Source organism: Coregonus clupeaformis, chromosome 40 (assembly GCF_020615455.1).
Source record: "Coregonus clupeaformis isolate EN_2021a chromosome 40, ASM2061545v1, whole genome shotgun sequence".
NCBI classification, from domain to species: Eukaryota; Metazoa; Chordata; class Actinopteri; order Salmoniformes; family Salmonidae; genus Coregonus; species Coregonus clupeaformis.
Window position 1 is genome coordinate 11875560 of NC_059231.1, and position 15484 is coordinate 11891043.

General features: G+C 43.0%; 1 protein-coding gene across 2 annotated transcripts in view; it reads left to right on the forward strand.

Moving 5' to 3' along the window:
* LOC121555201 (integrin alpha-V) overlaps positions 1–15484 on the forward strand; it is a 90487-nt gene that overhangs the window by 36718 nt on the left and 38285 nt on the right. For both annotated transcript variants that reach the window (XM_045212078.1, XM_041869044.2), the window contains exons 10-13: positions 2161–2217; positions 11237–11289; positions 13557–13762; positions 15118–15309. In XM_045212078.1, the coding sequence (XP_045068013.1) occupies positions 2161–2217; positions 11237–11289; positions 13557–13762; positions 15118–15309 (508 nt within the window). The remainder of the gene's footprint in view (positions 1–2160; positions 2218–11236; positions 11290–13556; positions 13763–15117; positions 15310–15484) is intronic.

The following is a 15484-nucleotide window of genomic DNA, read 5'->3' on the forward strand; positions in this document are numbered from 1 at the left end:
TAACAGGGCCTACTAAAATCCAATTTGCATCTATTTTTGCTGCATAATATTTAGAAATAGTTATTTTCTGTTTATAAAAAGTATCTGCTAAACACTAACTTCTGTTCGTACAGTGAGGGGGAAAAAAGTATTTGATCCCCTGCTGATTTTGTACGTTTGCCCACTGACAAAGAAATGACCAGTCTATAATTTTAATGGTAGGTTTATTTGAACAGTGAGAGACAGAATGACAACAACAAAAATCCAGAAAAAACACATGTCAAAAATTTTATAAATTGATTTTTCATTTTAATGAGGGAAATAAGTATTTGACCCCTCTGCTAAACATGACTTAGTACTTGGTGGCAAAACCCTTGTTGGCAATCACAGAGGTCAGACGTTTCTTGTAATTGACCCACCAGGTTTGCACACATCTCAGGAGGGATTTTGTCCCACTCCTCTTTGCAGATCTTCTCCAAGTCATTAAGGTTTCGAGGCTGACATTTGGCAACTCGAACCTTCAGCTCCCTCTACAGAATTTCTATGGGATTAAGGTCTGGAGACTGGCTAGGCCACTCCAGGACCTTAATGTGTTTCTTCTTGAGCCACTCCTTTGTTGCCTTGGCCGTGTGTTTTGGGTCATTGTCATGCTGGAATACCCATCCACGACCCATTTTCAATGCCCTGGCTGAGGGAAGGAGGTTCTCACCCAAGATTTGACGGTACATGGCCCCGTCCATCGTCCCTTTGATGCGGTGAAGTTGTCCTGTCTCCTTAGCAGAAAAACAACACCAAAGCATAAAGTTTCCACCTCCATGTTTGACGGTGGGGATGGTGTTCTTGGGGTCATAGGCAGCATTCATCCTCCTCCAAACACGGCGAGTTGAGTTGATGCCAAAGAGCTCGATTTTGGTCTCATCTGACCACAACACTTTCACCCAGTTCTCCTCTGAATCATTCAGATGTTCATTGGCAAACTTCAGACGGGCATGTATATGTGCTTTCTTGAGCAGGGTGACCTTGCGGGCGCTGCAGGATTTCAGTCCTTCACGGCGTAGTGTGTTACCAATTGTTTTCTTGGTGACTATGGTCCCAGCTGCCTTGAGATCATTGACAAGACCCTCCCGTGTAGTTCTGGGCTGATTCCTCACCGTTCTCATGATCATTGCAACTCCACGAGGTGAGATCTTGCATGGAGTCCCAGGCCGAGGGAGATCGACCGTTCTTTTGTGTTTCTTCCATTTGCGATAATCGCACCAACTGTTGTCACCTTCTCACCAAGCTGCTTGGCGATGGTCTTGTAGCCCATTCCAGCCTTGTGTAGGTCTACAATATTGTCCCTGACATCCTTGGATAGCTCTTTGGTCTTGGCCATTGTGGAGAGTTTGGAATCTGATTGATTGATTGCTTCTGTGGACAGGTGTCTTTTATACAGGTAACAAGCTGAGATTAGGAGCACTTCCTTTAAGAGTGTGCTCCTAATCTCAGCTCCTTACCTGTATAAAAGACACCTGGGAGCCAGAAATCTTTCTGATTGAGAGGGGGTCAAATACTTATTTCCCTCATTAAAATGCAAATAAATTTATAACATTTTTGACATGCGTTTTTCTGGATTTTGTTGTTGTTATTCTGTCTCTCACTGTTCAAATAAACCTACCATTAAAATTATAGACTGATCATTTCTTTGTCAGTGGGCAAACGTACAAAATCTGCAGGGGATCAAATACTTTTTTCCCCTCACTGTATAAGCTGGTAGCATAGCTAGGTATATAGAAATCGGTGGTGGTACTTGAAGCTATTTTTAAGTGTAATACAGTTGATTGGTAATGATAACATGAACATGTATTGGGGTTGACATCCACACAAGCATTATACTCCGATTTCTACCTCAACATAGTGGGAAATACACATATCAACAACAGCTTAAATGTAGGCACATTTTTAATGGGGGGGGTTGGGTGTGGCATTGCCATGGCATTTCCATTGTTTTGGTCAGTTCAGTTTATCTCTTTACCGCATCTAGTCTGCGTGTGCTGTAGCCAACTATTATTGCCATGGCTAAGACACACACACAGACTAGATCGGTAGGCTAACTGTTATTATGTAGAGTCAGTGTGTAAGTCGTTGTGGTGAAGAAAAAAAAAACGAAAACTGAGTCGGTTATTTTGTCTTGCCATGCAGGTTAACATCTTCAATGGGAGGAACATGGAATCTATGCTGAACTTCACAGGAACACAGGTACAGAATGAGATGGTGGTGGTTTTACCCTGGTCCCTGATCGGTTTGTGCTTTCCTATTGCCCTTGTTTGACAATGACCATAAGAGTTGGCAAGAGTGTACAAACAGATCTGGAACCAGGCTAATTTTACCCCTGATGAAATGTAACACACTTCTCTCCATTTCCTTCCAACACCTCTGTCCTCTGGTGATCCAGGTTGGACATCTGGAATTCCAATCAGGTTACCTGTATTTCGTCCTAGTCACGTGTTTAGCACATAAATCAATCAGCTGTATTCATAAGTCCCTTTTTAAATCAGCAAAGTGCTTTAACAGTCACCAGGTTTACGTCGTAAGGGATGCCTGCTTGCTTGTAACCCACCCACAGTGACTAGGCAGCGACACGGGCAGGTAGCTTAGTGGTTAAGAGCGTTGTGCCAGTAACCGAAAGGTCGCTGGTTCTAATCCCGGAGCCGACTATGTGAAAAATCTGTCGATGTGCCCTTGAGCAAGGCACTTAACCCTAATATGCTTCTGTAAGTCGCTCTGGATAAGAGCGTCTGCTAAATGACAAAACAATTTTTTTTAAATAACTTTGTGTCCTCTGTGGTTACCAGTGTAGAACTGGGCGATATGGCCAAAATATCATATCACAATATTTATCTCATTTTCTTACGGTATGATTTTTTTGGGAATAATACAAGTTCTAAATATGCTTCATGAGTAGGTCATGGGCTTAGGGTGGTAACATTCTAAGTGGTTTGAATGGGGCTTTCTCTTCTATAAACTTCTTCCTCCTTTCCTTCAGTCATCCTTTCCACATTTGTTTTGTCTTTGTTTTGTCTCTATTTTGTGAAAAAGTCAATTTTCCTTTATCAGAATAAAACTCCTCTATAGCTAGGTTTCCATCCAATTGGCGACATATTTTCATGCGAATATTCTTAAAAACTGCATAAAGAAAATATGTGTATTTTCCCACCAGTGGTGTGTTTCCACCAAACTGACGTGTTGCAGATAAAAGTCAGTGCGTGATGGCGTAGTGCACACAAAATGTACTTTTTTCGCTTACGTTTTCATGTACCGAATAAAAATCGAATGTTCATGTGTATTTCCATCGCATTTTCAACTCTACCGATAGTTTTGTCACAACTGTTGCGTTAAATAGTAAATGTGGCTACTCTGATCTTGGCACGTGCGCTCTAGCTAACAGCTGGCAGATGCATTGTGGGTAGGTTCTGCGGGTTGGCTAGTCTACACGATGAGATTATGGATAAGAGCGAGAATGTTTTTATTTGTCAAAACCGCAGTCGAGCATCGATCTCCATGTCACCAGAATAAGACCCTCGACATTTATTGGAAAGGAGCGTCAAGCTCATACCGTGCACTTCCAGAGATCATGTAGCATACTCACGATCACTCACCCCACAGAGACCAATATGGTGCCGAATAAGGGTTAGTACAGTTCTGCAGAGGAACAGATTCCTTCTAGATTACATAATGAATATAACAGTGAGTCTTCAACAGTGGCGGCTGGTGAAAAATATTCTCGGTGGGGCTGTGCCATACTTTTTTTTTTCCTGTAACCATCGCGATATATTTTAACACAAACTGCAGGACAGCAGTGCTCAGTGAAACATTCAGTAATTATTTAATGCCAATATTAAAAAGTTGAGGCATTCTTACACAAAAACATATTACACAAACCCAAGCCTTTCATTTGCATTTAAAGTGAACTTTTTACCATTGGTAGTAAACAGGCAACGCAACAGGCATGCTGTCAGAACAGAGTGGAAAGTGGACAATAACATGAAATTATTATAAAGTTTATAGGAAATCTTACACTGTATAAAAGGATGTATAATATAGAAATGGATATCAAGTGGATGAACTCAAACCTTTGACTGGAAGAATAGCATACAGTATTTTATGATCATACTAAATGTGACTAATTGTTAATGTGCTCCAGAACTGCAACAATTAATTGATACAAAACAACATATATACAGTAATATTAGCAAAGACACTATTAAGACTTTCTAGAGTACCATATATAACTGGATTTTTTTATGCTAAGGTCAACTATATACAAAGAAACATGCGGCCAGAGCTGCTCTGTGTGTGTGTGTCTGTCATCTTATTTGTACAGGAATTTTGCCCGTCTGTCCTTCTGAGTGGCAAACCTCTCAATGACCCTTTGATTAAAGTCAGGAATGTCCCTGACAAGTTTCTTCTCCATGGAGAGCATGGCCAGAGCGTTCAGGCGATCCTGTGTCATGCTGTTTCTCAGGAAGGTCTTGATCCTTTTCAGTGTAGAGAAGCACCTTTCTGACTCAGCAGTTGTCATGGGTGTGGTGATGAGGATCTTGAGGAGGCTGGCAGTCTCTGTGAAAGTGCTCTGAAGGTTGTTCTCCATGAAGAACTGGTACAGGGGCACTGCACCACTACAAGCCTTGAACTCACTGTTCTCATAGATGAGGGACAGTTCGGTTTGAGCTTGGCCTTGTTCAACATGGGGTACGCCTCCACGGTTGTTTCAAGCGCTGTATCGGGAACTTCACACTGTGTTGTGGGAACAACTCTCCGTGCAATAGTGTTGCGCTGATGAGGTGCTGGGTGAAGGAGAACCTCTCTTTGGCATGACTCAGGATGGTATCACATACCTGTAAAGATACATCATCAGCTTTAATTTGCAATTAAGCTATTTTGATGCAAGTGATCCTGACTGACACATGCCTATGTCCAACTCAAGTATATGATTACCAAGGTGCTGATTGTTCAGGGTTTTGGCTACATACTACCAGGCCTGAAAAAAGTTCTATGGGGAAACACTGACAATTACATCACAACTTACCTCTATAGCCAACCTCTGTTGTTCTCCTGGTCCCAGCATCCTCCGTCGCTTGATGGGCTGTTGCTGCTCGTCAGATGCGCTGTCCCCACACAAAGAGGGAATTGAGGCCCTGGGTCCAAAAAATAAAGTTTAATTTGATAACTTGCAATCAGACTTCTTAGCTCACTGTAATTCCCCCTCAACACACAACCAGTGACTTTTATATATATATATATATATATATATATATATATATATATATATATATATATATATATATATATATATATATATATATATATATATATATATATATATATATATATATATATATATGACAGACAGACAGACAGACAGATAGTGTGTATATACACACAAACTATGTCTAGTAACTGCTTTTAACCTGTGATGTACATAATTAACTGATGTTATTACGTTTTAAAGCCTTTTTCTATTACATTTGTGAGAGGGATGCAACATAATTTTGTTCTGCTGTGCACTTAGCAATAAAGTTAATCTTCAATAACAACTAGGCCTCTTCTAGAAATTGACCTGGTGGACACCTGAATAATTATTACAAACTGTGTAGTACTTTCCTGCATTATTATCAACGTCTGATTGTGTCTTTTTGGACAAACACTTGTTCTCGTGGTCGAGTAACAACAACTGCGCTCCTTGAGTGACGGGGTGGTACTTGGTGAGAGAGGGAGAGAGACGACCCAAATTGCGGAGTAAACTAGAAAAACGGACGTTACACATGGCGGAGTGGCATTACCACATTTAACAAACCAAACATTGAAATACCGTTATAGAAGGTAAAGTAAAAACCCAAACTGGTCTGTGCATCAATACCGGTATATAGTAATATATAGGCAACATACCGTAAATCTGTATCAATTATGTATCAGTTTTACATGTGACCCATATCAAATTTGCGCATTCACACTGAAGGAGCACACAAATGCAATGCTCATTTGGCGTGATTGTCGTGGTAACACAGGTGAAAAAAATCCTGAATGGTATCCTAATGGCAGCCATTTTGGTTAGGGAGAAATACAAACAACTCTACTGCCATACATTCCAATTAGACTGAAGGCATACAGTTGTGTCCAAATATATTGGCACCCTTGGGCTTTTCTTAAATAATTCCCTATTTCTTCTAAAATCAGTTGAAATTTGAGAGGAAAAAATGGGTCTCCACACCTTTAATTATATTTCTGTAAACTTAAGTTTACAATTGTAATTTAGAAAATATAGACAAATGTCATGGACTAAATTATTGGCACCCTGGAGCTAGTACTTGGTTGCACAGCTTTTGGCCAAGATAGCTGCCAACATATGCTTATTGTAGACATCAATGAGCTTGCTGCACCTTTTCTGCTGGCAATTTGGCCCATTCTTCAGCAGCAAACTGCTGTAATTCTTCAATGTTTGAGGGTTGCACTCCACCAACTTCTTTTTTCAGATCTTGCCAAAACTAATGTGGTCCCGTGTAGCTCAGTTGGTAGAGCATGGCGCTTGCAACGCCAGGGTTGTGGGTTCGTTTCCCACGGGGGCCAGTATGAAAAAATGTATGCACTCTTAACTGTAAGTCGCTCTGGATAAGAGCGTCTGCTAAATGACTAAAATGTAATGTAAATGTCTTCTCTTTCCTTTTAAAATACTAAAACAAATATAATTGTGACGGCTCTATGATAATCACTCACTTTGATGACCAGACACATTTAGGCTTTTAAACTGTTGTAAGTGAACTATTCATCTTTCTAACAGCATCTTTATCAGCCAATAGTATATATAGTTATTTACCTGATTGTTAGCATGCTTTCTGTGAACCTCTGGACAAGTGCTTTAATGAAGACAGGGTCGATGTTCCTCTTCTGCAGCTGGCTGAAAAGCATGTCCACATTTGGCATGATCTTGTGGAACAGTGCCAGGAAAAAACAGAAAGCCTCGTCTTCGAGCATCCTCACAAAGCCCCCCGCCTCTCTGACAGTCGGGGCATCAAAGTTCCCAGAGTCTCTGATGGTCTGGAAACACGTTAGGAGGTCATCCCTGTACTCGTACACAGTGTTGTGTAACGGTAGCTGTCTTCAGGTGCTCCTCCAGCACACTGTCGAGGAGGCAACAAAATCCACTAAGCCCCGGAAAATGCCGGGGTTGTCCGAGAGTCAGTCTCCTCGTGCCCACGCAAGGCCAACTCAAAAGCCCCACAGAACTTCACACAATCGATAATTTTGGATAGAATGTGCCTGTTTTTATCCACCTCCTCATTGTGTTTCCTCACCGCAATCCTGTGGCCGTCATCCAGCTGCGTAGCAATGTTCACCCTTCCTAATACAGCTAGCTTTACAGAGTTGTCCATGTGTGCCCTGGTGTTCTCATGTTTCTTTACCTTCTCTGACAGGTGCTTCATATCCCTCACTCCGGTACCTGTCCATGCTGAATCTGACCCCGTCGTTTTAAAAAAGCAAGCACGGAAAGCAAAATAAAGCATTAGCATCAGTGCACCCAGCTAGCCAAGCCTTCCTGGTGTACCAGCTACGGGAGAAGCCGCGCATATACTGCTTCCCTTTCTCGCTAGCCTGCTGTCTGATTGAGAGGTCAGGTTGATCTGGGCCCAGCTCTTTCACCCGAACTTTCTCTGACAAAGTTCTCCTCTCAAACGGATCTTGGAGGAGAGATTTCACCGAGTTAGGGTTGGGTCTTGGAGGAGTAACGTTTGCGTTCGCCATTGTCGTCTAGTAAAAATGGCGCCACTGGAGCCCGGTCCTTATTTTATCAGGGGCGAGCTTGGGGCGATAAAATAATCGCCCTCCTTGGATTCAATTAAAATCGCTGATTAGCTACATTTTATGTCATACATTCATATCTTAAATTAGCAATTGGCTTAACTGCTACGTAGACCCGCCTCCTCGGGGCACTTTCTGTACGCCCAGAGCTGACGAGGCGTTTGACAGGCAGAGGAAAGGTTGCGAATATTATTTTCTATCATATCTTACACATATTACTGTGTGCATTCCATATTTCAAACACACAAATATTGACATACTGATGTTTTTATTATTATTATTATTATTTTTATTTTTTTATTAAAAAAAAAAAATAATTTTATTTAAGGGGGCGGCGCCCTAGCGCCTCTATCGGCCAGCCGCCACTGGTCTTCAATGAGTCATTGTAAAACATTGTAAAACAGAACTAGCAACAAAGCAGTTCTGTCACGCCCCTGCCTCTGGGGACTCTTATATGTTGAGCCAGGGTGTTAGTTTATATGTGTAGTGTCTATGTTTTGTTTTCTATGTGTTCTTTTCTAGATCGTGTGTTTCTGTGTTGGCCGGGGTGGTTCCCAATCGGAGGCAGCTGTGTCTTGTTGTCTCTGATTGGGAACCATACTTAGGCAGCCTGTTGTGCACATGTCATTGGTGGGATCTTGTTCCGTGTAGGTTTGTGTTTTATGACCGAGGACTTCACGTTTCGTTTTGTTGTTGTATCGTGTTGGTAAAGTACTAATTAAAAGATGTACGCATATCACGCTGCGCCTTGGTCCACTTATTACGACGATCGTGACAAGTTCATGATTCTATATGACTGGTTATCTGTCTCTGTGTGGACTGTAACAGAGATTCCAGGAGGAACCCTCAAAACAAATCATATCAATTATGTCAACATTCCTGTCAACGTTTATATGTACAATTATTTGTGTAAAACTAACAGTGAAATACGACTCAGACTCATCCTGTGGCTTAAAAACAGAAGTCCAAACTCTCGCGGTACGGTAGCTGCTCGTACGGTAGTTCCATGGTAAGAAGGAAAAAAAAAACAGCTCAATCAAAACCGTCTAACCTATAGCGGAGCTCTTTCGACACGCCCACTCCTTTCCTCACGCCCACTACTTTCCTTTCGACACACCCACTCCTTTCCTCACGCCCACTACTTTCCTTTCGACACACCCACTCCTTTCCTCACGCCCACTACTTTCCTTTCGACACACCCACTCCTTTCCTCACGCCCACTACTTTCCTTTCGACACACCCACTCCTTTCCACACGCCCACTACTTTCCTTTCGACACACCCACTCCTTTCCTCACGCCCACTACTTTCCTTTCGACACACCCACTCCTTTCCTCACGCCCACAACTTTCCTTTCGACACACCCACTCCTTTCCTCACGCCCACTACTTTCCTTTCGACACACCCACTCCTTTCCTCACGCCCACTACTTTCCTTTCGACACACCCACTCCTTTCCTCACGCCCACTACTTTCCTTTCGACACACCCACTCCTTTCCTCACGCCCACAACTTTCCTTTCGACACACCCACTCCTTTCCTCACGCCCCACAACTTTCCTTTCGACACACCCACTCCTTTCCTCACGCCCACTACTTTCCTTTCGACACACCCACTCCTTTCCTCACGCCCACTACTTTCCTTTCGACACACCCACTCCTTTCCTCACGCCCACTACTTTCCTTTCGACACACCCACTCCTTTCCTCACGCCCACTACTTTCCTTTCGACTATCCCACTCGCCCATACTCTGGTCTCCAAGTTGGGATGCAGCTACCCCCTTCTCACCTTCGGCGCCAGCGCTGCCTTACAGGCACTATTCACGGCAAAAAAAAAGTTACACGTGCGAACACGAAGTTCTTGCTAGCAAATTAGCAGTTGTCAACTGTGAAGAACGGACTGCCATCATTTTTCGAGTTTCCTTCATTACATTTATATTACATTTAACAAACCAAGCTTTGAAATACTGTTATGTGAGGTAAGAACATGAGGGATAAACTGTTTATAGTATTTTAATGTTGTGGAGTTAAGGCACAAGGCCTAGAAATCTGCTATTTCTTACTGGCTAAATAGCTAAATGTGCTATAATGTTGGTTCAACAGATGGGGCTTTTTAAGTTACTTTTGGGATTTATTTTGTCTTTGGCACTCCAGTCCAGTGAAAACAAGAGAACATCTTCCCACTATTTCCAATAGTATATTTTTTGGGATGTTTGTATAATTGGGATGTTTACAGAGAACAAGTAGTCCTTAAGTCTTGAGAGAAACAGATCAGCGAGTAATTTGATCTTGGCCTCTTGGACTTTTACAAGGAAGGTTCATTGTTACTGGCCTACAGCTGGTTTTAACAGAGAGTCACAGTGTTGAGTCTATAACCTCCCGAGTGGCGCAGTGGTCTAAGGCACCTCATCGCAGTGCTAGCTGTGCCACTAGAGATCCGTAGCCGGCCGCGACCGGGAGACCCATGGGGCGGGGCACAATTGGCCCAGCGTTGACCAGGGTAGGGTTGTGGGTTCGATTCCCACGGGGGGCCAGTATGAAAAAATTTATGCACTCACTAACTGTAGGTCGCTCTGGATAAGAGTGTCTGCTAAATGACTAAAATGTAAAATGTATATGCAGGGCTAAATTAGAGCCATTCAGAGCCAGCTAAACATCCTGTTACTGACCTACAGCTGGTTTTAACAGAGAGTCACAGTGTTGAGTCCATATGCAGGGCTCAGTTAGAGCGATTCAGAGCCAGCTAAACATCCGGTGTTATTACTATGGGATGATTGAACTCCTTGACCAGAGGTGAGATTCAGAGGACCAGCCAGTTTGTGGTTCCTGATGTCCTGCATGGATGACCCCTTTCCCCACTCCACCCAGATTCACATCTCTACACCCCCGTCCTCAGTCACACAGACAGGCAGACAGACAGACAGACACTATCACAACCCTAACCCTAAACCCCTGCTGTGTACACATCCTATTCATCTCCTCTGATCTCCCTATGAACATGGTGAACCATGAAACTGTGTGTGTGTGTGTGTGTGTGTGTGTGTGTGTGTGTGTGTGTGTGTGTGTGTGTGGTGGTGCGTGCACACCGACTCTGAACCAATAGGAATGTTGATAGGAATGTTGACATAATTGATATGATTTGTTTTGAAGGTTCCTCCTGGAATCTCTGTTACAGTCCACACAGAGACCGAGAACTAGTCATATAGAATCATGAACTGCTTTGTTGCTAGTTCTGTTTTACAATGACTCATTGAAGACTCACTGTTATATTCATGATGTAATCTAGAAGGAATCTGTTCCTCTGTAGAACTTTACTAACCCTTATTCAGCAGCATATTGGTCTCTGTGGTGTGAGTGATCGTGAGTATGCTACATGATCTCTGGAAGATCCAAGTACTCATTTTATTTCTGCCCGTTTTCTCAGATGGCTGCCTACTTCGGCCATTCTGTGGTGGCGGCCGACATCAATAACGATGGGTAAGTAAGGATGGGTACACCGACTGCCTGCGTTCCCTAATGGCACCTAATCCCTTATGTGGTGCCCAATGGACCCTGGTCAAACGTAGTGCACTCTACAGAGGGTAAGGTTGTAATCTGGGACACGGGCTCTATCTTAGTATGACCTCTTTACAGTTTATCCAGGGTCGTATTCATTAGGGCAAAAGGAAAACAAGCATTTGTTATTGGACAAGTTCAGGTATTCCTTCCCTGTTTGACTGTTTTCTTCTGTTTAGTCAACATGGCATTGCCACTGGAGGATGTTTGTTAAAGGTAAATAGAGGCCCTGACTTTTTACAAACTGTTGGGATCAGCTCAAGGCGATAGACGTTCTCATCCTGTAGCAGTGCTCGCTAATTAATCTCTAGATGAAGACACAGTCATGACCATAGACTGTTAACGATACAGCCTCCAGGCGTCAAGTCCTCTGCCGGAGTCCTGACTGGTTTCAGATGCAGCTGAATATCTTGGCTGATTTATGTAGGTTATTTCAGGAGTTCTCAAACTTTTTTGCGGACGTAGACCCCTTTCGTGATAGCAAATTCATCATATAATCAGAACACAACTTGAGTTGGGTACAAATTAGCATGCAAGGAGTTTTACTATGACTTCTGCCGGATGAACCAAGTCTCAGGCCCTGGGAAGGGACATTTTAAAGGCCTCTTGGCATCGGAGATAACATTTTGCAGTTTTCAAGCTAATTTCCTGCAATTTTACACATTTTGTCATGGGGCAGAGAGATTCTTTGTTGTTGTAGCTTTAAAGCTAATATCCTGCAATACTGCATATTTTGCCATGAGGCAGAGAAAAAAAATGTTGCAATTAAATTACAGTGCATTTATGTAAAAATAAATAAAATAAAAACTTTGGGGGAATACAAGAAGTATTGAGTTGAAAAATGTATAATTGGTGGATACCAATATCCCTGTAAGCCTCCCAGGCCCAAGTTGCCCAGGGTTAAGAAATTGTAGATAAATAATATTGTATTGTATTTTACTACACCCTCTAAACATATTCCACGGACCCCTGGGCCAAAATATGTTTTTATCTGTTGTTGTTAGTCTGCGGACCCCACTATGAGAACCCCGGGGTTATATCATACCACCCATGTTATATCATACCACCCATGTTATATCATACCACCCATGTTATATCATACCACCAATGTTATATCATACCACCCCATGTTATATCATACCACCCATGTTATATCATACCACCCCATGTTATATCATACCACCCATGTTATATCATACCACCCCATGTTATATCATACCACCCATGTTATATCATACCACCCATGTTATATCATACCACCCATGTTATATCATACCACCCATGTTATATCATACCACCCCATGTTATATCATACCACCCATGTTATATCATACCACCCATGTTATATCATACCACCCCATGTTATATCATACTACCCCATGTTATATCATACCACCCCATGTTATATCATACCACCCCATGTTATATCATACCACCCCATGTTATATCATACCACCCCATGTTATATCATACCACCCATGTTATATCATACCACCCCATGTTATATCATACCACCCCATGTTATATCATACCACCCCATGTTATATCATACCACCCCATGTTATATCATACCACCCCATGTTATATCATACCACCCGTGGTCCTCTGTAGCTCAACTGGTAGAGCACGCCGCTTGTAACGCCAAGGTAGTGGGTTCGATCCCCGGGACCACCCATACACAAAAATGTATGCACGCATGACTGTAAGTCGCTTTGGATAAAAGCGTCTGCTAAATGGCATATTATTATTATTATTATTATTATATCATACCACCCATGCTTCATTACAGTGCATAATACATCACTTTAACATTATGGAATATTCTGTGTAGGTCAGGGCCATAAAACCCTAAATAAATTTTAAATTGTAACACAACAAAGGGTTGGTTTTCCCAATCATAGACTATAACCCTATTCCTGGACTAAAATGCAGTTCTAATGGAGAATCTCCATTGAACATGATTCTTAGTCCAGTGCTAGGCTTAATCTACAGTATGTCTGAGAAATTAAAACATCCAAGGGGGTTACTGGATATCACATAGAAGTTTCCCTCTCTGAGGAAGACATCACGTCGAAACGTCAGTCCATCTACTTAGAAAAGAAAGTCTGAGCGTTCCAATGGATTAGTTCACTGTTGGACGTTTTTTTCCTCTGTAAACCCTACTTATGTGTCCCTCTGTCTCTCCTCAGCCTGGTGGATCTGTTTGTAGGGGCCCCTCTGTTCATGGAGCGTGGCAGTGATGGGAAGCTGCGGGAGGTGGGCCAGGTGTCTGTGTTCCTGGGGAAGGGAGGGTTCTCCTTCCACTCCCCCGTCACACTGAGCGGGACGGAGATCTACTCACGCTTCGGCAGTTCTATAGCCACACTGGGAGACCTGGATATGGACGGCTTCAACGGTACGTATGAGGTCTTAACATTTTACATTTTAGTCATTTAGCAGACGCTCTTATCCAGAGCGACTTACAGGAGCAATTGCCTTGCTTAAGGGCACATCGACAGATTTTTCACCTAGTCGGCTCGGGGATTAGAACCAGCGACCTTTCGGTTACTGGCACAACGCTCTTACCCACTAAGCTACCTGCCGCCGGTATGAGGCCTTAACGGTATGTATGAGGTCTTAACGGTATGTATGAGGCCTTAACAGTATGAGGCCTTAACAGTATGAGGCCTTAACAGTATGTATGAGGCTTTAACGGTATAAGGCCTTCACCGTATATATGAGGCCTTAACAGTATGAGGCCTTAACAGTACGAGGCCTTAACAGTATGAGGCCTTAACAGTATGAGGCCTTCACCGTATATATGAGGCCTTAACTGTATGTACGAGGCCTTAACAGTATAAGGCCTTAACAGTACGATGCCTTAACAGTATGAGGCCTTAACAGTATGAGGTCTTAACTGTATGTATGAGGCCTTAACAGTATGATGCCTTAACAGTATGAGGCCTTCACCGTATATATGAGGCCTTAACGATATGTATGAGGCCTTAACAGTATGAGGCCTTAACAATATGTGTGAGGCTTTAACAGTATGAGGCCTTAACGATATGTATGAGGCCTTAACAGTATGAGGCCTTAACGATATGTGTGAGGCTTTAACAGTATGAGGCCTTAACGGTACGTATCAAATCAATGCAAATAGTCCGGGTAGCCATGATTAGCTGTTCTGGAGTCTTATGGCTTGGGGGTAAAATATGTTAAGGAGCCTTTTGGACCTAGACTTGGCGCTCCGGTACCGCTTGCCGTGCGGTAGCAGAGAGAACAGTCTATGACTTGGGTGGCTGGAGTCTTTGACCATTTTTAGGGCCTTTCTCTGACACCGCCTGGTATAGAGGTCCTGGATGGCAGGGAGCTCGGCCCCAGTGAAATACTGGGCCGTACGCACTACCCTCTGTAGTGCCTTGCTGTAGTGCCTATGAGGCCTTAACTGTATGAGCCCTTGGAGACAACTACAGGTTGCCTGGTTGTTCTGCAAAATAACATAAACTTTCCGAAAGTTCCCAGGTTTTTTATAGAATCCCGGAATCAGGAGGAAAGAAGCGTGTCCTCCAACTGGGAATGCTCAAACCAGGATTTCTGGCCCCTTTAAGATGGCTTTGGGCCTTTCTGGCCCCTTTAAGATTGCTTTGGGCCTTTTTGGGTGAAAGTTACCACATACTAGTCAGGGAGATCCTCTGGTTTGAAGGCAATGACCAAACCATCATTAAGGGTTGTTGATGATCTCCCTCTTCCTGTAATGTTTCTCTGTTCCAGACATTGCCATAGCTGCACCTTACGGCGGGCCGAAGCACCAAGGCCTAGTGTACATCCACAATGGGAGGGCGGCAGGGCCTGACCCAGTTCCTTCCCAGGTCCTAGAGGGGAGGTGGGCCTCCTCTTACATGCCCCCCAGCTTTGGATACTCCCTACACGGAGCCACCGATATTGACCAGAACGGATACCCAGGTATTTTCATACTAGAATGGATACCTAGTTACTTTCATACTAGATCATATACCCAGGTATTTTCATACTAGAATGGATACCTAGTTACTTTCATACTAGATCATATACCCATGTATTTTCATACTTGAATGGATACCCAGGTAGTTTCATACTAGAATGGATACCTAGTTACTTT